The sequence below is a fragment of the Geotrypetes seraphini genome, chromosome 1 (assembly GCF_902459505.1).
Source record: "Geotrypetes seraphini chromosome 1, aGeoSer1.1, whole genome shotgun sequence".
NCBI classification, from domain to species: domain Eukaryota; kingdom Metazoa; phylum Chordata; class Amphibia; order Gymnophiona; family Dermophiidae; genus Geotrypetes; species Geotrypetes seraphini.
Genome location: NC_047084.1, coordinates 512,689,905 through 512,715,410, shown reverse-complemented (window position 1 = coordinate 512,715,410; position 25,506 = coordinate 512,689,905). Strand labels below are relative to the sequence as shown.

The 25,506-nt window shown below is 44.8% G+C and overlaps 1 protein-coding gene across 3 annotated transcripts in view; it reads right to left on the bottom strand.

Moving 5' to 3' along the window:
• The window catches only part of LOC117352255 (kelch domain-containing protein 3-like), a 171,106-nt gene that overhangs the window by 34,160 nt on the left and 111,440 nt on the right, over window positions 1–25,506 (bottom strand). For all 3 annotated transcript variants that reach the window (XM_033928622.1, XM_033928605.1, XM_033928614.1), the window contains exon 13: window positions 13,828–13,915. In XM_033928622.1, the coding sequence (XP_033784513.1) occupies window positions 13,828–13,915 (88 nt within the window). The remainder of the gene's footprint in view (window positions 1–13,827; window positions 13,916–25,506) is intronic.

Below are 25,506 nucleotides of genomic sequence, written 5' to 3'. Positions count from 1 at the left end.
TAAGGCTGATCTGGTTGAAATCAAGCTACCCAATTACAATACTCTAATTTAGGGCTACTTAGATTTTATCTTTTTCCTTCTCCATTCGTGATAATGATAGGAAAGTTGTTAGCTGTATTTTTGGGAAGAATAATGCACAACATATTTACAAGGATGACATAAATAAAATGTCACCCCTAAGGCTAGAACCCCAGGTTTTAAAAACAAAAATTATTTCTGTCGCCTTTGGGTATCCCTGGCCAAATCTGGATACATTTGTACTTTTAAACCTAGAAAACCCTTCTGCTTATGTTTGAAAAAATTTTTCATAAGCCAATTTTTGTCCGGCGCCATAGCCACCGTCAATAATAATGTCACAGGTGTTATTAATTCTCTATCAGAGAGCTCAAGCAGTGCAGTTACATTTAAATCAGGAGCAATTTCTTGCTGCTGATTTGGTAATTTTCCAGGCAAATAATAAACCTGAGATAGAAGGGGTAAAACCTCCTCTTGAATCTCCAAAACATTACATTACATTAAGGATTTCTATTCCTCCATTACCTTGCGGTTCAAGGCAGCTTACAAAATATTTATAAACTGGGGTTACAATGGAAGAACGGATGATATACTAGAGTGGTAAATATTAGATGGTCTCAAACTCGAACCCTTAGTGGGGCCACATTTTGGATTTGTAGTACTTGGAGGGCCGCAGAAAAAAATAGTTAATGTCTTATTAAAGAAATGACAACTTTGCATGAGGTAAAACTCTTTATAGTTTATAAATTGGCTGGCGATTGGCTGGCCTGAAACTTCCTCCCCGACGTTAGAATTGACGTCGAGTGGCGAGAATTGGTCGGCTCCGAGCTGGGGAAGATAAACAGGGAGAGTTAAGACCTCGGTGCGGCCTGTTCCCCGATTGCGGCGGTGGCGGCCTGTTCCCTGATGGTAGTGGCTTGGGGGAGGGCAGGGAGAAGTAAGACCTCGGGCGCTGGCCTATTCCCCGATTGCGGTGGCTTGGGGGAGGACAGTTGGAAGGGAAGTAGATTGGAGACCCCTGCTTTAGTCGAGGACAGATTGTGGGCCGCAAAATAGTCCCTGGGGGGCCGCATGTGGCCCACGGGCCATGTGTTTGAGACCGCTGCTCTAACATATACCTCTTTAACATTTCCCTAGGGGAAAACATAGCACTCCTAGGGAAATTAACCAATCTAATATTATTAGACTGTGACAAATTCTCTAAAGATTCCTATTTTCTTCTAAGATTAGTATTATCCTTTATCAAGGTTTCTTTAATCTTTTTGGACATAGTTATTTTCTGGTTAATATTGCCCACTGAGGTTTTGGAATCAAGACTTTCAGTTTGTAAGTTTTTAATGTGTATTGCCTGAGCCTTTATTTTCTCCTCCAATCATTGGAAATGGGGATTTATTAGAGTTGGCAGATTTTCTACAAGGTCCCAAATAGACTCTAAAGTTACCTCTTGGGGTTTCTGGACTTGAGGCAGAAGAAATGTTTGATTAGGTTCCTTTCCAGTTACTTCTTTCCCACGTTGATTGTTTTCCTGGGTTTGTCCGTCCCCATGCAATGTCAGTACTTCAGGTTCCATAACCAAAATTTCCTCCAAACATGGGGGAGTCCGGCTCAGCTCTACCTTCTCCGATATCTCCGGCCTCCTGGGTGAGTAGCGCTTGAACACCTTGGCACTGCTCCATCTACGGTGAGCTGGTGCTCTGAGGGCGTGGGGGGGGGGGGCACCCTAATGTCAGAACTCAAGGTGGTATCCAATCCCAAGGAGAGCGCCTCCGTCCCGCTAGCCCGGGGCGTCTCCAGCAGGAACGTCTCTGACAACACAGAAGGGGTAGCTTGCATCCACTATAAAAGTTCCTCTTTATTACCAAAGCCGGACGTTGAAGAGCTTCGCGAGGCCCCAGCATAGCTCTTTCCTCTCTGCTTTGGCATCATAAATCGAAGGGTAAGTTGCTGTTAGATACGCTGATAAGAGCGAACTCTCTAGCATGTGTTATACCTATGACCGGGGGTAACTGAAACTCAGCATACTACGTAACATGTCTCTTCAAGTTTTTTTTTTGCTATCCTGACCTCCTGACCAATGTGAACTTTGTTATCAAGAATATACTGTTTCATGTCTGTCTTGGACCTTGCAAAACCCATCTGCCGGACTGCTATCCTCAACCTTGTTTACCCTGAGACAACTTACTTCAGCATCTTGGTGTGTGTACTGTGATAAGGAATAAAGTTCAAACAGCGTTAACCTCCCAGCTGGAAGATAAGAGAGACACCTGTTGTTTACTTCAGAGGCAGCAGTGAGACAGGGCAAAGGTAGTGTGAAAAAAAAGGTATCTAAGAAACACTGGGACAGTTCCAAAATGAATCCAGCTGCAGCCCCGGGAACCGTGTACTGTATCGACCTATTGATCGCCCGGATTCCCGATCAGCATCAGGATGGAGCCTGGCAGACATGGTGAAGTGTTCTATTTTGTGTATATAAATATCCTTTGCTTCTATCTTATATATTATCTGATGCTTATCTGCATTATTTAGTGATCCTCTGATGTTTATGCAATAAAGGATCATATTACTCTGATGCTTTTCTTGGATGTTACTTTTACACACCCTTGTTAGATAGATATATGGCAATACAGCATGTTATTCAGCCTGATCAGTCCGTGGCTATCTTGGATCAGGAGCTCACCTCACACCAATATTTTGTTGTTTTGTCTTTGGGAATGTGATATCTTTTTCCCTGTGTGTGTTTCCTCATGGCTTGTATTTTAGAGAGTGATTTTTGGATTTTTTTTTTTTCTACAAGAGGTCCAGGGCACAGGCTCAGTGTTTTCAACTCAGGCACCAAAGAGAGTCTGTGATGATTTGAGAAATTCTATCCTGTTGGAGTGTCTTTTCAGGGAGCAAAAGAAAGTAAGGTAGAAACATAGAAACATAGAATATGACGTCAGAAAAGGGCCAGTCTGCCCACTCAAAGAACCCTCCCCTCTAAGCACTTCCTCGAAGTGAACCCACATATTTATCCCATTTTTTCTTAAAATCGGTGTCTGGGGAACTCGCTCTGGGACCTGTATGAAGAAGAGAAGAAACAATCAACGAGGAGGCTGGCAAACTGAAAATGCTAGGAGGTGTTCTGTCTAAATAATACGTGGACAAACTACATACATAGTCTCAGTCCATCTAAAATAGAGGTGAGAAGTAATACGGAACTCAATCCCTGTTTCCCTCCAATCTGAGCAATCATAGCAGGTTTCAAGTTTCATTATAGCTTGATATACCGCTTGACTTTCTTAAGCGGTTTATATCATACGATTCTAAAAATTATTCTTAAAAAAAGGGGGAAATATATACATTATAAAATATTAATAAATGAGAGGGTGGAGGTAAAAAACATAAGGCGAGTAGAATGATTTAGGTTGAGAAAGGTTTTGAGAAGCAGAAGTGTAAGGCTCGAATGAAAGCTCACCTTTTCAGTTTGTCATTTCTGGTTTCTTGATATGCTAAGCACCTCTCTGCCCCTTCCTCTCCTTCTTAATCAATCCTCTCTCTTCAACTATCCTGTTCTGCTAGCCCCTCGTATTACCTTCCTATGTTTCCTGTGTTCTCTCCTTGACCAATAGTGTTTGTAAACCGCTTTGATTTATTGCGAATGGCAGTGTATCAAGAATCTAATACGCATAAAAATAAACCAGCTTGTTTAAAGTGAACTTTAAATGGGAACTCATTTGTGCTATTTTAGTTTGACTTATTTTAGTCTCTCTGAGCAACCAGAGTGTTTGGTTTTGTCTTTTTTTTTTTTTTGTGTGTGTGTGTGTGTGTAGAGAGTTTTAAATTTGGGGGATTTCACCAAAATGAGGGAATTTTATTAAAAAATACAAAGCCTATAGAAATGTTCTTTGGAGTGATGTGGTATTAATCTTTGTTATTTTTTAAATCAGGCAATAAAGGGTTTGGGGTATCTATTTATTTATTTCTAAAATTTCTTGACCGCCTATAACTAATAAAATATTCACAATGGTTCAGAGGACAACATACATAAAGTAATTTTAATACACCATATTAAACCGCTAACAATTACATTACATTAGTGCCTTCTATTCCGCCAGTACCTTGCAGTTCTAGGCGGATTACAAAAGAAGATAAGTGGACATTTCCAGGAAAATTACAAATTAGGGTGCTGTTTACATGGTTGAGACTTTGAAGGGAAATTTACAAGAGTAGGGATAGACATGGAGATGTGTTATGATTTCTTGATACATTTTTTGAACAACAGGGTTTTGATTTCTTTTCAAAATGATTTGAAGTCGGTCGTTGTCAGCATGTTGGAGATGGGGGTGATCAAGTTTTGCTGCTTGCGTTGCTAGTAGGTTGTCATACATCTTCTTGCGCTGTGTACCTTTGAATGGGGAGTGTACCTTTGAATGGGGAGTGGATAAATGGGGTCTGAATTCTCCTTTGTCTAGTTGTTTTGTTCCAGTTTAGGCGATTGTTTAGATATGTGGGGGCAGTGCCATTCATTACTTTGAATAGACAGTAGAATTTGAATAGACAGTAGAATTTGAATAGTATTCGTGCTTGTATAGGTAGCCAGTGCGAGTCTAGGTATGCGGTGGTGATGTGGTCATATTTGCTTAGTGAATAGATCAATGTGAGGGCTGTGTTTTGTACTGTCTGTAATTGTTTTATCATGTTTGCGGGGCACGGCAGGTAGAGGATGTTGCAGTAGTCCAATAATCCTAGGATAGGGATTGGACTATGAGCCTATATTGCTCTTTGTAGAAGAATTTTCTTATTTTTCGCAGGTTGCACATGATTATAAAGGCTTTCTGGATGGTCTTGTTGATTTGGACTTGCATGGTGCAGCAGCATCTATCTATCATCACTCCGAGGAGTTTTAGGGCGGACTGTATTGGGTATTTGGTGGCATTTATTTCTAATTCTGTTATGGATAGGGTTTTGTCCTTTTCAAGCAGTAGAAATTTTGTTTTGTCTGAGTTCAGCTTTAATTTGTGGTCTATCATCCATTTTTCCACTTCTAGTGTTTTTTTCAGTTTTTCAGTTGAAGTGGGGGCTGGTGAGCCGAAGGTGAAGAGAATGGTGATGTCATCTGCATAGCTGAATGATGTTACGTCTAGATTATCTAGACTGGACCCAAGGGAGGATATAAAGAGGTTGAAGAGCGTTAGAGATAGTGGTGATCCTTGGGGAACGCCACAGGGGTTAGACCAGGGGTCTGATTTAAGATCATTTGTCTTTACTCTGTATGTTCTTGATTTAAGGAATCCTTGGAACCAGGTATGTACCCTGCCTGAGATCCCTATGGCTTCTAGTATTTGTAGTAGTATGGTGTGGTCTACCAGGTCAAATGCAACAGAGAGATCAAGTTGAATTAACATCCTTCTGCCTTTGCTTAGGTGCTGTCGGGCTGTGTCTAGGAGAGATTCTAGTAATGTTTCCGTGCTATGGTTGGTTTTGAACCCAGATTGTGAGGGGTGAAGTAGGTTGTGGTCTTCCAGGTAGTTTGTGAGGTATTGTGCAACTAGGCCTTCTATTAGTTTAATGCATATTGGTATTGAGGCGATGGGTCTGTAGTTGGAGGGGATATCTATTGAGCCTTTTTGGTCTTTCATAATTGGGGTGATTATGATCTCGCTGAGGTCCTGTGGGAATTGACCTTCCATGAATGCAGTTTGTACCCATTGCATGAGGCGAGCTCTAAATTTGGGGGAGACTGTTATCAGATATTTGGAGCAGTTGTTCAGGTCGCATGATGCTTGACAGTATTTTTTATAAAGTCGGTTCATGTCAGGCCATTGTACTGATGGGAAGTCGGCCCAGGTCCTGTCTGCTGCAATGGCTTCTCCTGTTGCAGGGTATGTTATTATCTTGTCAAGGTGGCTTGGGGTGTTGTTGAAGGTGGTCCTAATTGTAGTGATCTTGTTCTTGAAGTGGTCTGCTTGTTGGGTAGCTTCCTTGTGTGGCTAGGTATGGTTTGGTATCTGTGAGGTCTTTTACTAATTTGAATAGTTTTTTTGTGTCTTGGACTTCCAAGCCTACCAGTTTGGAGTAGCATGCTTTTCGTTTCTCCTTCAGTTTGATCTTGTATTGTTTTATTAGGCTTCTCCATGCTACTTTGGTGTGTTCTTGGTTCTTTTTTCTCCAGTCTCTTTCCAGTTGTCTGCATTGCCTTTTGAGTTAGAGAAGTTCGGTATCGAATCATTTATCAGATGGTCTGCAGACTCTGTTTTTCATGTTTACTGGTGTCAGCTTATCCAGGATTGTTTCGCTTAGAGTTCACCATCGGGTTATGAATTGTTTGAGGTCTATGGATCCAATCGCGGAGTCTGCTTTGTTCCAGAATGTGGTGGGTTCGATTTTTTTGTCAGGTTTTGAAGGTAGTTTTTTGGGGTTCATGTTTGTTTTTGCCTTGAGCCCAATTGATGTTGAAGGTGTATTTGTAATGGTCTGACCAGAGAGAGCAATGCCAAGCCCCCTTTGAGATGTGGATTTCTGGTGTGTTGGGATGTTGGGTCATGTATGCAGCAATGTCAAGTTGGTGGTCTTTTTCGTGAGTGGGTTGGGGGTTAAGTATCAGGTAGGATAGTGCTTTGAGGTACGAGAGTAGGCTTTCAACTTGTTTGGAAGAGTGGTCTTCAAGGTGAAGGTTTAAGTCTCTGAGGAGCAGGTTATGTGTTGACACTAGTGAGTTCTGGAAAATGAAGTTTTCGAGTTCCTGTTTGGTGGCACTCCATTTTCCTGGTGTTATAGAAATTGACGGCAGAAAAGGGCCATGGCCCATCAAGTCTGCCCATACCAATGACCCACTCCCTGACTTTTACTCCCCTAGAGATCCCACGTGGATATCCCATTTTCTCTTAAAATCTGACACGTTGTTGGCCTCAATCACTTGCTGAGGTAGCTCGTTCCAATGATCGACCACCCTTTCGATGAAGAAGTATTTCCTGGCATCACCATGAAATTTCCCTCCCTTGACTTTCAGCGAGTGCCCTCTGGTGACCGAGGGCCCTGTAAGACAGAAGATATCATCCTTCACCTCTATACGTCCCGTAATAAACTTAAAGGTCTCAATCATGTCTCCCCTCTCTCTTCGTTCCTCCAGTGAGTACATCCGCAGTTTTTTTAGCCTTATGTGGCAGAGAAGGCAGGTCATGGAGCCTTTGAGTGTGTCATCTGATAGTTGGCAGGCGAGAAGATCCATGTGATGAGTGGAATATTTGTCTAGTATTTTTATGTTAAGGCTGTTTTTGACTAGGATGGCCAGTCCTCCCCCTTGCTTTTTCTCTCGGTAGACCACCTCTAGTTTATACCCCTAGGACAGAATTCTGTTATGTGGGGTTCTGAGTCAGAGGTTAGCCAGGTTTCAGCAAGGAACAGACAACCTAGCTGTTCTTTAACAGTCCTTTATTAGGTCTGCCTTTGGGCCAATCGATCTAATGTTCATGTATGCATAGGCTATTGAGGTGTACTTTGTGTGTGAGTTGGTGGTACTCTTTGGGTAGAGGATGTTACTTGGTTGAGGATAGGGGTTGTGAGGTGTCGTCCTTGGTCTGGGAGATGATCTTTTTCCCCACGTGGGGGGGATGCTTTTGTGGATGTAAGATGAGCAGTCTATCAGATTTCTGGCTGAGTGGTGAGGTCTGTGGGTTTCTGCCACAACTGGGATTGGGGATATGTAATTCCCTGCTGCTTTCCAATTTGTTAAGAGCACGGAGAACAGCAGGACAACGTACATGAGTTTTGTTGTGGAGAGTGTCATGAGAGTGGATCCTGCAGCAGCCTAAGAGCTAGGCCGTTAGCTGCAGAGTGGAAGCTCCGGGTGGAGGCAGCTTGGTGGGTTGGTTGAGGGACTGGAGAGATGTTAGGAGGGTGATTGGAGTGGGTTGGAGGTGTCTTCGCATAAGTTGAGAAGGGCTATCAGTTGTGAGGTCGTTGGACTGATGGGCCCGGTTGGGCCGGCTTGAGACGTTCAAGGGCTGCTGAGGAACTCTTCGAAGACCTGAAAGGTCGGCTGATGGAGTTGAGGGGGTGGCTGCTGGAGCACGGGGGTGGAGCCAGGGTCTCGATGCGGCTTCTGGCGGCTCAGTCTGGTAGGGCAAGAAGGGAAGATGGTGGCTCCCTTCCTCTCAACCCTGCCAGACTGGAACTGCAGCAGTGCTCCCTCGGAGGCCCTTTACTGGGCTGAAGAGTCGGCTGCTGGAGCAGGGGGCGGAGTCAGGGTCCGGTTGTGGCTTCTGGCGGTTGAGTCAGGTAGGGCAAGGAGGGAAGGTGGCGGTTCCCTTCTTCTCAACCCTGCTGGACTGGAACTGCAGCGGTGCTCCCTTGGATGCCCTTTACAGGGCTGAAGAGTAGGCTGCTGGAGTAGGGGGCAGAGTCAAGGTCCCATTGCGGCTTCTGGCAGCTGAGACTGGTAGGGCAAGGAGGGAAGATGGCGGCTCCCTTCTTCTCAACCCTGCTGGACTGGAACTGCAGCGGTGCTTCCTCAGAGGCCCTTTACTGGGCTGAAGAGTCAGCTGCAGGAAAGTTACATATCATCATTCTTCTGTGGTTCTAGAGCACAAGTCATCAAAATCTTCATTGGTACCTCTCTCTAACATAACTTTAAAGGAAGGCTTCCACAAACAGTTGTGTTTTTAACATTTTCCTAAATTGTAACCGGTCTGAACAGGTCCTCAGGATGCCAGGGAGAGAATTCCATAGTTTTACTCCCGCAACAGAAACCATCGCTGTTCTTGATTTAACATACCAAACAGTATTCTCTGCCATAGAGGTCAATCTCATTATACCTTCGAACCTCATTGTTTGAAAATTCAATGGAACAGACCTAAACAAACTCTAATGCACATTGGAATACACTTTAACAAAAGACAACCCACACAGTGTGGCCAAACACCACCTAGTTAGGGCCATGGTTATTTCCAATTTTCTACAGCCCATGTATAAGCAGAAGATAAACTAACACAGATAGGGATATACATTCAGTTTATGCTTTCTGCTTGGAAAATTTTAAGCACTTAATTAGACCTCATATATCTTAAACACATAAGAAATGTTGTCTTAACTGCTAATTTTCTTTCCTTCAGTTCAGAATCAATGGCTTATACCCATCAACCAGTAGACGGGCAACAGAAACCAATCACTTACAAGCTCTACCTTACACAGAGTATCTTGCAGCACCAGTTTGGCAGTATTTCAGGTAAAATATAGAAATAAAATAAAACAAAGGAGATAAGGTGATACCATTTTTATTGGACTAAATGCATTTTTTTTATTAGCTTTTGAAGGGTAGACCTTTTTCAGATCAGAAATAAGTAAATGTTGACAAATATCAGTATACATAAGTGAAACATGAAAGCATTCCAGTGACAGTCTCACAGGAAGAGGGAGGGGTGAGTAAGGAAAGAAACAGAGAGGGCTAGGTGGGTGGGAGACAAAGATATGGATGGGTGATAGCAAAGTGATAAAGCAGTTTAAATTCATGTTTTGTAATGCAAAAGAAACCCAAAGTTTTTGTTAAGTCCTGTCTACTGGGTGTCAAAATATTTTATCATTTTGATTTTAAAGACCTTATGTTCCTGGATTGTCTTAAAATTTCCAGAAGGGCTATCTTTGAAAGCTAATCAAAAAATGCATTAAGTTAGTCCAATTTCCTATATGTTTTGTTTCATTTTATTTCTATACTAGTCTTTAAGCCCATTACATTAACGGGCTAGAATAGATGTGTGTGTGTCTTTCTTTCTCTCTCTCTCCTTGGCCGCTTTCTGTCTTTTTATCTTTCTTTCTGTCTCTCTCTTTCCTCGGCTATCCACCACCACCCATTGCCTGCTCCCCCTGTCCAGCAGCAGCCCTTCTCCCTTCCTTTTACCTCCTCCCCCCTATTCAGCAGCACCCCTTCACTGTTCCCCCTGTCCAGCAATAGCCCTTCTCCCTTCGTTTTACCTCCCCCCTGTCCAGCACCTCTTCCCTGCTCCCCCTGTCCAGCAGCATCCCTTTCATGTCCATCTCTCTCCCTCCCCCTTCTCCCTCTCACCATCTTGCCTCCTCCAAACACCTCGCTAGAGGGCCGCTCTCAGGCAGATCGTTCTGGTTGCAGTGGATGCGCTGGAGTTGGTTTGCCGCTCACACCGGCATGCTTGCGGAAGGCCATTAAGGCCCATCTCCCATCTTCCTGCCCCCAAGTGCCAATTCGGTACACGCAAATTCCCCCAGCACCTGCCCGCTTCCCAACGACTGCCTTACAGTCCACTGCGGCCAGCCCTAGCAAGGTTTCTCTGGCAGTGGATGAGTGAGGGCGGGAGGGGGGAGTCGCGGCGTGTTTCCTGCCTCAGTCAATTGGCCACTGCCACAGCTATGCGCGCATGCGTACTCCTGCCAGCCAGGGACCTACAGATCACGGAAAAAATAGCACGCAGGTAAGAGTGCGCATGCATACTTAGCGTTTTATTATAGTAGATATTACCTTTAAAAGTGGACTAACACTTACCATCCCAATTGAGAGCCTTTCTTGACCTTAAAAAGATCTCTGAAGTAATGTAATTTAACTCAGACAATCAGCTGTATTTTAAGTTTTTTGGGGTTTGTCAAACGTAGTCAGCTTTCCTGTAATTAATTATTTAATTTTCCTGTTTATTCTCTCCATGGAACTTAATGGATTACCCTCTCTAATTTTGTTCTAAGAAAGGAATTGGATTATTATCTATATGATATGTTATTTCTTGGAAAAAATTTATGTTCTGTATTTCTGTAATAAGTGTATTACTTGTGATATATATTATAAATCAATAAAAATTATAAAGATAAAAGTGGACTAACACAGCTACCACACCATTTTACTCAAGCAGTATTTCAGTATCACTCCCCAAAAGAAGGAACCCAGGATGCCATGAAAAACAAACAAACCTAAAGACATAAATGTGAAGAGTGAACTATATTACCAACCTTCTTCTTATTCAGAACAGGAAGAAACAGAGCAAACAGGGAAAGGACTCTGAACTGGTCTTGTAGGAATCAAAGAAAGGAAATTGGACCAAATTTCTCCTTTCTTATTCATACCAATCCAGAACCAATGGGACATAAGAAAACTTCTTTAAAGTGGAAGTGGATTCTGCAACTGCTTCTCTAAGTACTTTGGCAGTAAACACTAACTCCTCCCTGGCCAGAATACCAGCTGATAGTGTTTAGCAAAAGTATAAAGAGAAGACCAGATTGCAGCCCTACAAATATGCTCAGCAGATACTGCATGCAAATTTGCCCAAGAGGTTGCCATAGCTCTGGTCAAGTATGCTTTCATTTTTCTAGGAGGCACATTGTCTTTGAGTATATAGGCTGCTGTAATTATCCCTTTTAAGCCATTGTGACATAGTAACCTTCAATGCTGTACCATTATTAGTTCCACTGAACAGGACAATCTATCTGACCTTTGAAAATCATTGGTTACCTCCAAATAATGCAAGACTGACCAACAAACATCTAGAAAATGGAGAGGCTAAAATTCTTCCTCCCATTCCTCCTTCTGAAATGATGGTAAAACCAAAAGCTGGTTTATATGAAATGCCAGCAAAAAGGAAGGAAATGTTTTGATGTAAAAATGGCTCTCGACAAGATGAGAATAGTTAAGAGGTTGTGGTATAAGTGGATAGCATAGCTGGTTTTAAGAAAAGTTTGGACAAATTCCTGGAGGAAAAGTACATAGTCTGTTATTAAGACATGGGAGAAGCCTCTGCTTGCCCTGGATCGGTAGCATGGAATATTGCTACTTCTTGGATTTTAGCCAGGTACTAGTGACCTAGATTGGCCCTCGTGAGAACGGGCTACTGGGCTTGATGGACCAAGGCCATTCTTATGTTCCTATGTTCTTATGATGCCTGTAGTTTTAAAATCTACTTCATCGATTTAACAGCTAACAGGAATACAATCTTCAGTGTAAGGTTCTTAAGGGTCACTTTCAACAGCAAAAAGGATGCAAGACCTAATAAGATTCATACCTCACAGAAAACAAACCACATCCAGATGAGAAGATAAGGGTGCCTTTTTAACACAATTCCTCAATAGCATGCCAGAACCAACATATGCATCTTTAATGAAATGATTGCCAATCTCTTCTTGTGCCCCTCTTGCAAGAAGAAGAGAATCTGCACCATTGACAGCCGAAGAGAGAAGAGGGCTCTATCCAAGCATCAAGCCTCAAAAATGCTCCAGATTCTAGAATACACCATGCAAGTTTACCTCCTATGCATATTATGCTTATTCTTAGTATAAACAGCATAAAATCTGTTTTATTACTTGGTATCTAGCTAGGTACTTGGGACCTGGGCTAACCACTGTTAGAAACAGGATACTGGGCTTGATAAATCTTTGGTCTATTCCAGTATTGCAATTCTCATCTGTAGTAAGGCTGTCTGTCATGACATCCTCTTTATAATCCCTTTGCTTCCAAGTGTGGCTTTTCATGAGCCAGACCATAAGATAAAACCAAGATTAAATGTTCATAAGCATCAGCCCCTGAACCAGAAGGCTGAGAGTCTGTACCACTTTGAGACAAATGAGATCTACTTACCATGGTCTCCTAAGCCAATTCAGTTCTACCAGAATGACTAGACCAGGATGTTCCACTGTTCACTGTAATCCCCATTCTAGCAACGGACAAAATGGAAAGACGTTGAAAATCTCTTAATGTGGCTAAAGCAGAATCAGAGCATCCAGCCCCATTGATTCTTGTCTTTCCACATTTGGGCACACTTCTGAGGTGCATGTGCAACTTAAATAGATAATGAGCCATTAACAAGCAATAACTGGATCCGAACAACCACTTATTGACTTTAATTTAGGGTTTGTGCGTGCATCTGACTGTATGTTGTTCTATAACGCTGGATGCCTAAATCCCACAGCAAGCAACCTAAAAGGGAGCATGGGCATGTCAGGGGCTTTCCATCTGCTGCGGTCTGTTCCCCTGTGACACAACTTCCAGTTTCCGTCTGGGTGGACCGCAGCAGACGGAAAGCAGGAAGGGGAGCCACAGGCAATGTTTCTGAATCGCTGCCGAGGCTGGTGGATTTTTAAGCGAGACAGAAGGTAAGGGTGAAATTGGACCAGTGTGGAGAGAAGGGGGAAGACATGCCGGCCCACGGGGGCCCCCCAGAGCCTTGGGGCCCAAGGCAGCTGTCCTGATTGCCTGACCCTAATGCCGGCCCTGCAGAGCAGACACTTACGACATGAGACCATGTTCAGCAGCACCCATACGACCTGGTGGTGCACAGCTATACTTAACAGCACCTCTTGAGGTAGTGCTGTGTAGCCATCTAATCTAATCTAAGCCTTAGATTTGTATACCGTGTCATCTCCTAAAATTAGGGGCTCGACTCGGTTTACATAAGATTTCAATAAACAGGGAATCAAATTAACTAACAACTAACGAATGAAATTACTAAACATCAGCAGTTGTGACAGCTAGTTGATGACACCAATTTGTGTTCTAGCTGTCACACCTGGCCACTCCATTCTATCCTATCATGCTCACCACACGCTTCTATCAACATTAGGAAGCTAGCACAGGTTTTTAACCACACTGGCTGGTTTTAATGATTAGCAGCCATAAAGATGGGTCTGTGCTAGTACTAGTTGCTTAGTAAAAAGGCCCCTTAGTGAGTACTATAAAGCTTTTAATGTGTACTAACACATTTTTGAATTGGAGATGAACTGAAAAAACATCTGAAAATCAGGAAAAATGAACCAAACCTTTCTTGCCCTGCTCTGGATTGGATGCACAGTGCGGTATATAGAATTTCAGAACTGCAACAGTTAACCTACTTGGTTTTCTGTCTGAAGGGTTAATTAGCTTCATTCCCATAATGTCATTGAAGTTGACTTCTTCATTTACTCCACCAAAGATGAAAAGCTGTTAATAAAACAGAAATAGAAAAAAATAAAGGCAGATAAAGACCTTATGGCCTATCTAGTCTGTCTATCCATGCCATCTACTATTCCTTCGTCTCCATTAGAGATCCAGTGTATTTATCCCAAGCTTTCTTCAGTTCAGATACATTTCTAATTTTTTATTCGTACAATCTAATATAATAAAACGGTAAGCCGCGCATGCGCACTTCCTATGCGTACGTCCGTTTTCCGTGAGCTGTAGCACACATAGGAAGTGCGCATGCGCGGCTTACGGTCTGGCCTCACGTGAGGCAAGACAAGTGGCATGTGCGCCCTTCCCTGCTCTCCACTGCTGCCAGCCGCTAGCACCCCCTGCCCTCTCCGTTGCCTCCCGGCTCCAGCGGCGTAGGCAGCACTATAAACACGCTGCTTCTCGCCCTTCTCTGCCAATTTCCTCTGCCGCGTCTCTGATGACATCATCGGAGACAGACGCGGCAGTGGAAATCGCCAGTAGAAGGCCGCGAAGCAGCGTGTTTAAAGTGCTGCCCACGCGGCTGGAGTCCCGAGGTTTGTTGGCGGTGGGAGGGTCAGAAGCAGGCCGGATCGACAACGGCAGTAAAAGAAGGGGGAGGGGCTGAACGGAGCAGGGAAGATAAGGTAAGAAAAGGGAAAGAGGGAGTGGGGAAAATGCTGCATAGGGAAGTGGGATGGAAATGCTGCTGCACAGGGAAATGGGGAAAAATGACAGACAGACAGCGGGAGAGAGGGGAGACAGAAAGAAAGAAAGACACAGGGCCAGGGAGAAGGACAGAAAGACAGACAGAGAAAGGGGGCCAGAGAGAGAGTCAGCGGGAGAGGGAAAGGGGGCTGCTTTGGGGGGGAAGACAGAAGGGGCCATGGAGAGACAGGGAGAGGGATAGGGGGCTGCTTTGGGGGTGTGTGTGCTGAGGGGAGACAGAAGGGACCATGGAGAGATAGGGAAAGGGGACAGACAGCTTTGCTCTGGGGGGAAGACAGAAGAGGGCCATGGAGAGACATTTGGGGGGGAGGGAGGGGGAGACAGAAGGATACAGACAGCGGCCAAGGAGAGAGAGATAAAGAAACACAGACAGACAGACACATCTATTCTAGCACCCGTTAATGTAACGGGCTTAAAGACTAGTTAAAAATATATATGATGTTGTGCAATGCATAAATAGAGCAATAACAAATGTAATAAACGATTGATATATGTCTTTTCTCTCATATGTATCATATAATCTGCCTGTATAGAACAGAGAGCTGCAACAGAGGCAATGGGGATCCCCTCCACACTTGCAGGGATCCCGTGGGGATGGGTCATTTTTGTCTGGGGATCCCGTGGGGATGGTACTTTTTTCTGGCGTTGGGTCCCATGTAACCCCATTTGCTCATTCTTTTCAGGCTGATGGCAACGTTCCTTCGTTCCTCCGTGCTACCGGTAGATGACCTGGAAACCTTCCCTCTGATATATTTTGTATCAGAGAGAGGGCTTCCTCTGATGTAATCAGAGGGAAGGTTTTCAGGTCAGCTGCCAGTAGCATATTTAGAAGTGAAGGAACACTGCCATTGGCCTATAGAAAAAGGCCGGTAAGACTGCACGAGTTTGGGGTGAGTGGGAAGGAAGTTAAAGAGATGCTTCACACGTTGGGAGGGGGTGTGGGGAGGGAGGAAAGAGATGCTGCATGGGCTAGGACAGTGTTGGCAAGCTGCGGCTCTTCTCCCATGGGCCCCCAGACATACCGAAGTACCTGGTGGTCCAGCGGGGGTCTTCATGGCAGGAGCATGACTCTTTTGCTCCTGCCTTTTTACTACTCCCTGCCACAACCTCGCGCAGTACTACAAGAAATACCGCAAGCACCAGCGAAAGGTCATGGCTGCCATTTTAGAAGGGAACAGCGAGGAGCCAAGCATGAAAAAGCTGCGCTTCTACCATGAAGACTCCTGTGGAACCACCAGGTACTTCAGTAGGCCCGGGGAGGGGGGCATAACCCAAATATAGCAGAGTGGAGGGGGCATGGGCATTATAGGGTTGAGCTGCCATGAGCGGGCCATGCTCCAGCCCTCAAGATCCCCCTCCCTCGGACCCGGTACCCAGGTTGGCCCTTGGGGGGAGGGAAAATTGTGAGTTGAGAGGGAGGAAAAAAAAGGGTCAGGACCTTGAAAGCAGCAGCTAAACCTCCAATGTATTTAAATGACCATACACCAACAACCCAATTGCTGTATATAATATAGGTTTAATAAGAATAAACAAAAGACACCTTACATAGAAATGTATCCAAATAAGATATAGTAACAGCATTATTCCACATTTTTCTTCACACTTCTCGTTTCAGCGAGGCAAATGCACCTAGTAAATGGGCACAGGTATATATAAGGTGACCATACATCTCGTTTTGAATGGGACCGTCCCATTATTACACAACATGTCCCATTGTCCCCATGCACTGCTTCGGGATGCCGAAATGTCCCTCTAATTGGAAAGTGGCGAGAGCGATGTAATAATGGGACGGTCCAGTTCAAAACCCTGGAACAGCTGGGGACACGCGCATTCCACTCACGATGTCACCTCCTACAAGCAACTGCTGCTTTGACCTGCTCTAACGCAACTTCCGCTTCCGATTAAGGCAGGACGCATCCAAGGGGGAGGGGTTGTGTCAGTGAAGAACGGGTCGGTGTGCGATTGTCGGGGCGCTTTTGACGGGTCACCCTGCGAGATTGATGGTAGGCGACCTCAGGTATGAGTTTGACGGTAATATGAGGAGGGTTTTTTTTTCCAGGGAGAGGTGCTGAGTCGCGGATATAAAATTTGCCTTCCGGTGGCAGCAGCACACCACGTGGTTGTGGGCTGCAGTATAAGCAGGCAGGATGCCAGTGCAGGACACGTTTTTGAACTCGGATTCTCTGTTCATGGGGTGGAATGCGAGTGAAGGAGAGTGGCTCTTCTCTTCGGGGGGCAGCCTGGTGACTTATCAGCAGGGGGCTGTGGCCAGGGACCTGCCTGACGTAGTAAGGATGGTACAACGTGTTTTCAAGTCCCAAAATGTGAGTGCAGAGACTGAAGCAAAGGGGGATTTCGGAAAATTAAGACACTTTGGAAAACTTCGTAGGTAATGTAAAAAGTTCCTGTACAGCACAGTAAAGAGAGCCAGGTTTGCTAATTGCAGCAAACCACCAAAATATAATCAGCAGAGTCAGGATATTGCACTGTAGCCAATGACTGCTGCTAGCCAGGGGGAAAAAAACTGGACATAAGAACATAAGAACTGCCATCTCCGGATCAGACCTTCGGTCCATCAAGTCCGGCGATCCGCACATGCGGAGGCCCTGCCAGGTGTACACCTGGCTTAATTTATAGTCCACCATATCCTTATAAGCCTCTCTTAAGGAGATATGCATCTAGTTTGCTCTTGAAGCCTAGGACGGTCAATTCCGCAATAATCTCATCTGGGAGGGCATTCCAGGTGTCAACCACTCTCTGAGTGAAACAGAACTTCCTGACATTAGTCCTGAACCTGTCCCCCCTTAGCTTCATTACATGTCCTCTAGTCCGTGTCAAATTGGACAATGTAAATAATCTTCTCTGCTCTATTTTGTCGATTCCTTTCAGTATTTTGAAGGTTTCGATCATATCCCCACGCAGTCTCCTTTTCTCAAGGGAGAACAATCCTAGTGTTATAAGTCTGTCCTCGTATTCCAGTTTCTCCATACCCTTCACCAGTTTTGTTGCTCGTCTCTGCACCCTCTCCAGCAGTTTTATATCCTTCTTTAGGTAGGGAGACCAATGTTGGACGCAGTATTCCAAGTGTGGTCTGACCATTGCCCTATAAAGCGGCATTATAACTTTCTCCGATCTACTCCAGATTCCTTTCTTTATTATGCCCAACATTCTATTTGCCTTCTTTGCCGCTGCCGCGCATTGTGCCAACGGCTTCAGGCTCCTATCTATCAGTACACCCAGGTCCTTTTCTTGTTCACTCTTCCCCAGAGTTGCACCTGACATTGTGTACTCGTATTCCTTATTCTTATTGCCTAAATGCATTACCTTGCATTTCTCCACATTGAACTTCATCTGCCATTTCTCCGCCCATGTTTCTAACCGACACAAGTCGCTCTGGAGTTTCTCTCTATCCTCCTGCGATCTGATTGCCCGGCATAGTTTTGTATCGTCTGCAAACTTGATGATCTCACTGGATGTTCCTTCCTCCAGGTCATTGATATAAATATTAAAAAGGATCAGCCCAAGTACCGAGCCCTGGGGTACACCACTAGTCACTTTCTCCCAGTCGGAGAACTTCCCATTTATGCCCACTCTCTGCTTTCGGTTTTCCAGCCATTTGCCTATCCATTTTTGTATATCCCCCTCTATGCCATGGATTTGTAGTTTCCTGAGAAGTCTTTCGTGTGGAACTTTGTCGAACGCTTTCTGGAAGTCCAGGTATATTATGTCCACTGGCTTCCCACTATCAATTTGCTCGTTTACGGTCTCAAAAAATTGGAGTAAATTTGTCAAACATGATTTCCCTTTCCTGAATCCATGTTGACTGGGTTTCATCAAGTCGTGTGCGTCCAAGTGTCGGACTATGCTATCCTTGATCAGTGCTTCAACCATCTTGCCGGGGACAGACGTAAGACTCACAGGTCTATAGTTGCCTGGTTCCCCTCTCGATCCTTTTTTGAAAATTGGGGTGACGTTCGCTATCCTCCAGTCGTCCGGTATCTGTCCAGTTCTGATTGTCAGGTTTGCAAGTTTTTGCAATAACTCTCCGGTTTCAACCTTCAATTCCTTTAAGACTCTCGGGTGAATTCCATCCGGTCCATCAAACTCCCGTGCAAAAGTTGTAGGTTCATAGCTCCAACCAATAGAAGTGAATCATTCTCCTCACTCTGTGACAAATGTATCATTTGCATCACTCTGTACTACTTAAGAGGTAGTTTGTATTTGTTGGTGGTCGACTTGGGGGGTTTCTGCCTTGTGCTTTAATACTGTATTAGGTATTTTACCCAGGGGGTTGCCTGTATTTTCACATCCCTGCTTTCTGGGAGATTTTATGTACTGGATGCTGAATAAAAAATTTAAAAAATCTCTCGGAAGCAAATTGGACAAATTCTGTAAGCACTTCTGCTTTGGCCTTTGTACGTCCTCGTTCATGTAAGAGCATTTGTAGTAAAGTTTTGAAGAGTTGCTGTTACCCTGTGGCAGTGGCATACCAAGGATGGGGTCGGGGTGTGTGTCAAAAAATGATGGACCCCGGGTGTCACATACCCTAGGTAAGCCACTGTTTCTCTCCAACGTCAGAGTTCATGTCGGAGAGAGGCTTGTGGGTCAGCAACATGCAGCGTTTCAAAGCTGTTTGGTCCGGGCCATCCAGGAGTGCTGGGCCATCATCCACCATCCAGGAGTGCTGGAGCAAGGAGCAGTTCAAAGAGTTGGAAAGCCTAAGAGGAGCAGTTCCACAAATAAGAAGAGAGGGGATGCAAGGTGGGGGATTGGACATAGTGATGTGGGGAGTGCTGCTGGGGACAAATGCTGGAAGGCAGGAAGGGGGAGAAGGCTGAGATGAGTTTCATATGATGGTGGAGAGGGAACAGAGGGGATGCAGGTTGGGGGGGATATTGGACATAGTGATGTGGGGAGTGTTGCTGGGGACAAAGGAGCAGTTCAACGAGGGGGACAAATGCTGGAAGGCAGTGAGGGGGAGGGGGAAGTTTTGTGAATCTATATCTGCTGTCTATATTTTGCACTATATTTATCTATTTTTCTATAGTTGTTACTGAGGTGACATTGCGTATTTTAAAGTCGTCCGCCTCTTTGAAAAATAAAACAAATATAAATGAATTAATAAGATATTGTGGGCACCTGAAAAATGAATGGAAGAAATTGGGGGTGGGGCGGGGCTAGAGTGGGATTGGGGGTGGGACTGAAAATTAGTAGATGTCTCCTTTTGAGAAAAAAAAATTAATGATCACTTTAGGTATCGGGAAACCAAGTCATTGTGACATCACAGATGAGGATGGCTTTTAGGAATTGGTGGAATGAGGCATTATGATATCACAATACGAGGAGCCACTGAAAAGTTCTCAGCCCAACCAAGAAGAGAATGATGTGGAGCTATGAAACTTACAAGTTATGCCACACTTTTTGTTTGTTTCAGTGATTTGAAATGAAACAAAATGTGTCAAGAATAGTGTGGAATAACTTGTAAGCTTCATGGCTCCACATCATTCTCTTCATGCCTGGGCTGAGAACTTTTCAGCGGCCCCTTGTACACCTATCTAACATTATTGCCTAATAATGCTTCTTTTCAAGAACCAGAGTGGAATTTGAATGCCCATTCCTGATTTTTTCAGCTGACCCTTACTCTGTTTTACTGTAAAAACAAGTAGGTTGTAGGAAATTGCTTTGTGAAGAAGTACTTTGATCTCTATACTCAGATAACAGCACGCTTTGAAGGAGGAACATTTGGCCAAAGATGACAATCCCATAAAGGCTCATTTTGGGAACTGTATCTTCCCTCCCTTATTTTTCACTAGCTATCTTCTCAAGCATTTCATTTGTACGTGTTTCTGTGCTGTAAATCTTGAAGTAATTAAAATTCCAGGAGACCAACAGAGAATCTTTTGTCTTACAGAACACGTAAAATTCTAGGGGGTTGGTATTCAAGCTGGCAGTGATCAGAACTTTGAATCTGAATGATTGAGTCTGTGTAGCTTCAAGGTTTATTAAATATTTGATGAATCGCTGAATCTGTTTACAAAGCGATGTACATAATTATAAAATAGCTAACACACGTAGTTGGCTAAGTGCAATATTCAGCCCTTAACCAGCTATGGGCACTGTTCTCTCTAGGCTGAGCAGGAGTTCTCCACCTCCAGTCCTGCCATCAGGGGTGCTGTTTCAGTATCATATTTTTAATAGTAAGGGACAGGCAAGCTCTGCAAGACTCCAGGGAATCTGCCTGTCCTAGTGATTGAAAACATAATATTGAAGTACCACCCTCTACTGGCAGCAGTGCAGTTGGATGACATGCACAGCTTAGAGCAGCGGTCTCAAACTCAAACCCTTTGGAGGGCCACATTTTTAATTTGTAGGTTCTTGGAGGGCCACAGAAAAAAATATAGTTAATGTTTTATTAAAGAAACTAGTGTTTAAGCCTGTTACACTAATGGGTGCTAGAATAGATGTCTGTATGTCTGTTTTTTATTTTAATTTGTCTCTCTCTCTCCCTGGACGCTGTCTGTCTGTCATTCTTTGTGTCTGTGTCTCTCCCAGGTCCCCTGTCTGTGCATCTTTCTTTCTGTCTGTCTCCCTGGCCCCCCCTGCTTGCCAAAGCAGCCCCTTTTCCCTCTCCCCCTGTTGTGCAATGCCTGCCTGCTTCGTGGCCTCCCTTCTGTTCCTCCCCCCCCCGATTGCTGTTTGCCCCCAGCACACCCTCTCCCCCTTGCCCCTGGTTGTGCCATGCCTGCCTGCTCCATGGCCCCCTTCTGTTCCCCCCCATGATTGCTGTCTGCCCCCAGCACAACTCTCCCCCCAAGCAGCCCCCTTTCCTCCTGTTGTGCAATGCCTGCCTGCTCCGTGGCCCCCGTCTATTCCTCCCATGATTGCTGTGTGCCCCCAGCACAACCATCCCCCAAAACAGCCCCCTTTTTCTCTCCCCCTGTTGTGCAATGCCTGCCTGCTTCGTAGCCCCCATCTGTTCCTCCCCCCCGATTGCTGTCTGCCCCCAGCACACCCCTCCCCCCAAAGCCGCCCTCTTTCCTGTCTGCTCCATAGCCCTTCTTTTTCGCTTCCCCTCCCATTCTTACCCTCACTCCATCCATGCATGGTTGCTGCTGCCGCTGCCGCTCCTGTTCCTGTTCAAAGTGGCCTGCTTAGGTTCGCGGCCGGCTGTAGCGAACCTCGCAGGCCGCTCTCCATATGGTAGCATGTTCCCTCTGATGCGATTGCATCAGAGGGAACATGCTCCATGTGGAGAGCGGCCTGCGAGGTTCGCTACTGCTGGCCGCAAACCTCAGCAGGGCACTTCAAACAGGAGCAGCAGCGGTTGGTACGGGAGGGGGGACTCATGGACGTGTTCCCTACCGGACACTGCTGCCACCAGCGCTGCTCCGCACCCCCTTCATCTTGCCCTCTGGTGCGCCAAGCCGGCGCATGCACATAAGCTGCCGGCCACGGATGGACACAGCACTTGTCAGCTACCCACATTCTCTTAAGTGCGCATGGGGGAGGAAGAGAGTGAGCGAGCTTCAGGCGGCCAGCAGCCGCCAAGGCCGACATCCGCCTCGGGCCGCCACGGCCGACATACACCTCGGCGGGGGGGGGGGGGGGTAAGAAGACTGTAAGCCGGCCATGCGCACTTCCTAGCTACAGCTCACGGAAAACGGATGCACGCATAGGAACTGCGCATGCGCGGCTTACCATTTTATTATATTAGATGACAACTTTCCATGAGGTAAAACTTATTATAGTAACTATAACGAGTTTTACCTCATGCAAAGTTGTCATATAGTTGTAATATAGTTTATAAATCTTTCCTTAATTGCTTCTGATAATTTAAGCTATACACAGCTGAAAGCAGTGCAACATGCAGAAAGTGAAAAACTACCAAAGTATCTTGCATGAGCCAAGATTTTGGACCAACTATTTTGAGGCACTCGGTATTATAAAGAATGATACTTTATGGAAAACTTGTACCTTAAGTGTCCGGTGGTCACGTCCGCATCCGCTTTCAGCTCTCACCTCCTCCAGCACTGGACACATGTACAAGCTGCACTGCCTCCAATGGTTACATTACGTTCTGGAACGTTGCCCGCCTCACTGCTGTAACCTCAAGCAAGTGCTTTCCTGCGTTTGCACATGATTGGACTCCACCTCACAATCATGTACAGACACAGGAAAGCGCTTGCGTGAGGTTACAGCGACCGATGGATGCAACCGCCGGACACTTAAGGCACAGGTTTTCCATAAAGAATCATTCTTTATAATACCAAGGGCCTCAAAATAGTACCTGGCTAGCCACATGCGGCCCATGGGCCGCAAGTTTGAGACCACTGGCTTAGAGGGAACAGTGGCTATAGACTACCATATATAGATAGAACTGACATTTATGCAGCCCTATTTATGTGGTTAACCTGGCAGATAAGTACTGAATATCAGCAGTTAACGTGCCAAGTGCTGACTTCGTCCCTGGAATGACCCCCAAATAGTTGGTTTTGAGTTTAGTACTAACTGGTTAATTTCAGCAGCGTTAGCTGGTTGAGTGCCACTGAAAATGACTGGTTAACCCTGAACATGTCATTTATTTATTTATTTATTTTAGCAGGGACCATCTTTTGAATGTTTACAGTATAGTTCTGCATGTGTCTGGGAGGGGAGAGTGTGGTGCAGTGGTTAAAGCTACAGCATCAGCACCCTGAAGCTGTGGGTTCAAATCTACTCTGCTCCTTATGACCCTGAGCAAGTAACTTAATCCCCCCATTTCCTCAGGTACATTAGATTGTGAGCCTACCAGGACAGAGAGAAAAATGCTTGAATAAATTCATATAAACAAATGGTTTGACAACGAACTACTCCTACTCAAAAGGCAATGCAGGCAACTAGAAAGAAAATGGAGAAAAAGCAGCCAAGAATCCACAAAAACAGCATGGAGAATACTGAACCAAAAATACAAACAAAAACTGAAAGAAAAAAGAAAGACATACTATACAAAGCAAATAGGAGAAGGACCCCAAGACACAAAAAAGCTATTCCAGTTACTAAAAGTTGGAAGGTTGGTCCGTTGTTCCTTTGGGGTCTTTTAGGATTGCAGTTATGATGATTTTGATGAGGTCTTGTGGAAAAAGGCCATCTGTGAGTAAAGTTTGTATCCATTGTAAGAGTAGGGTGCGGAATAGTGTACTGGAGGTTTTCAGTAGGTATGGGGGGCAATGGTTAAGGTCACAGGCTGTATTTATTATACAGTTTGTTGAAGCCTGGCTATTATATAGGTGGGAAGTGAGACCAGGTTCTGTCAGCTGCGACTACTTCTTTTTCTATGGAGGGGGGGGGGGGTTGATATCTCTTCTATGTACGTAGGTGTTCCATTGAACGTGGCTCTGATAGTTGTGATCTTGTTTCTGAAGAATGTGGCTAAGAGGGTGGCTGAGGGGGGAGGGGAGTTGTTATTTGTCAGATAGGATGTGGTGTCTGTGAGTTCTTTTAGTATTTGGAACAGCTTTTTTGTGTCTTGGGATCCCTTCTATTTGCTTAGTGTAGTATGTCTATCTTTTTTTTTCTTTCAATTTTTGTTTGTATTTTTGGTTTAGTGTTCTCCAAGCTTTTTTAGTGGATTCTTGGCTACTTTTTCTCCTCTTTCTTTCTAGTTGTCTGCATTGTCTTTTGAGTGGGAATAGTTTGTTGTCGAACCATTTGTCTGATATTCCATGGATTCTGGTTTTGGATTGTTCTGAGGCTAGTTCATCCAGGGTTGTTGTACTTAGATGGTTCCATTGTGGGATGAAGTCTTTGGGGTTGTAGTCTTGGATTATGGTGGGGTCAATGTATTTACGTGAGTTGTATGTTATTTTTTTGAGTGGTCGGTGTGCTTTTGTTTTTGGTCCAGTTGATTTTGAAGGAGTAAGTGTAGTGATCAGACCAGAGGGAACGGTACCAGTTTCTGTTTGATGTTGGGACATGAAGGCTGCGATGTTGAGTTGGTGTCCTTTGTCATGTGTGGCTTGAGGGTCTAATATTTTGTATGTTAAGGCCTCAAGGTGTAAGTTTTCTACTTGTTTGCAGGATTGGTTTTCGAAGTGGACGTTGAGGCCTCCTAGGATTAGGTTGTAGGATGTCGTTAGTGAGTTTCGGTATATAAAGTCTTCAAACTCTGATTTTGCTGTGTTCCAGTTTCCTGGGAGTTATGTAGCAGAGCATGCATGTTAGTGTTCCTTTGAGTGATGAGCTTGAAAGTTGACAGGCTAGTAGGTCCATATATGAGGTGGTTGTTTTGACTTGTATTTTTAGGTTTATGGTGTTTCTGGGTATGATGGCTATTCCTCCTCTTCTTTTATTTTCTCTGCATATCATTGTTATCTTGTGACTCTTAGGGCAGACTTCCGTTATTCTGGGTCAGAAGTAAGCCATGTCTCTGTGAGGAAAAGGCAGTCTAGGTTTTCTTCTTCTATCCAGTTTTTTATGTGTTCTGTCTTGGGGCCTATGGCTCTGATGTTTACATATGCACATGTGAGAGTGGTGTAGTCTGTTGGTGTATTGTGAGTTGCTTTTGAACATAAGTATTGCCGCTGCTGGGTCAGACCAGTGGTCCATCATGTCCAGCAGTCCGCTCACGCGGTGGCCCTCCGGTCAAAGACCAGCGCCCAACTGAGACTAGCCCTACCTGCTTACGTCCATGTTCAGCAGGAACTTATCTAGCTTTGCCTTGAATCCCTGGAGGGTGTTTTCTCCTATGACAGACTCCGGAAGAACGTTCCAGCTCTCCACCACTCTCTGGGTGAAGAAGAACTTCCTTACATTTGTACGGAATCTATCCCCTTTCAAGTTTAGAGAGTGCCCTCTTGTTCTCACTATCTAGGAGAGGGTGAACAACATGTCCTTGT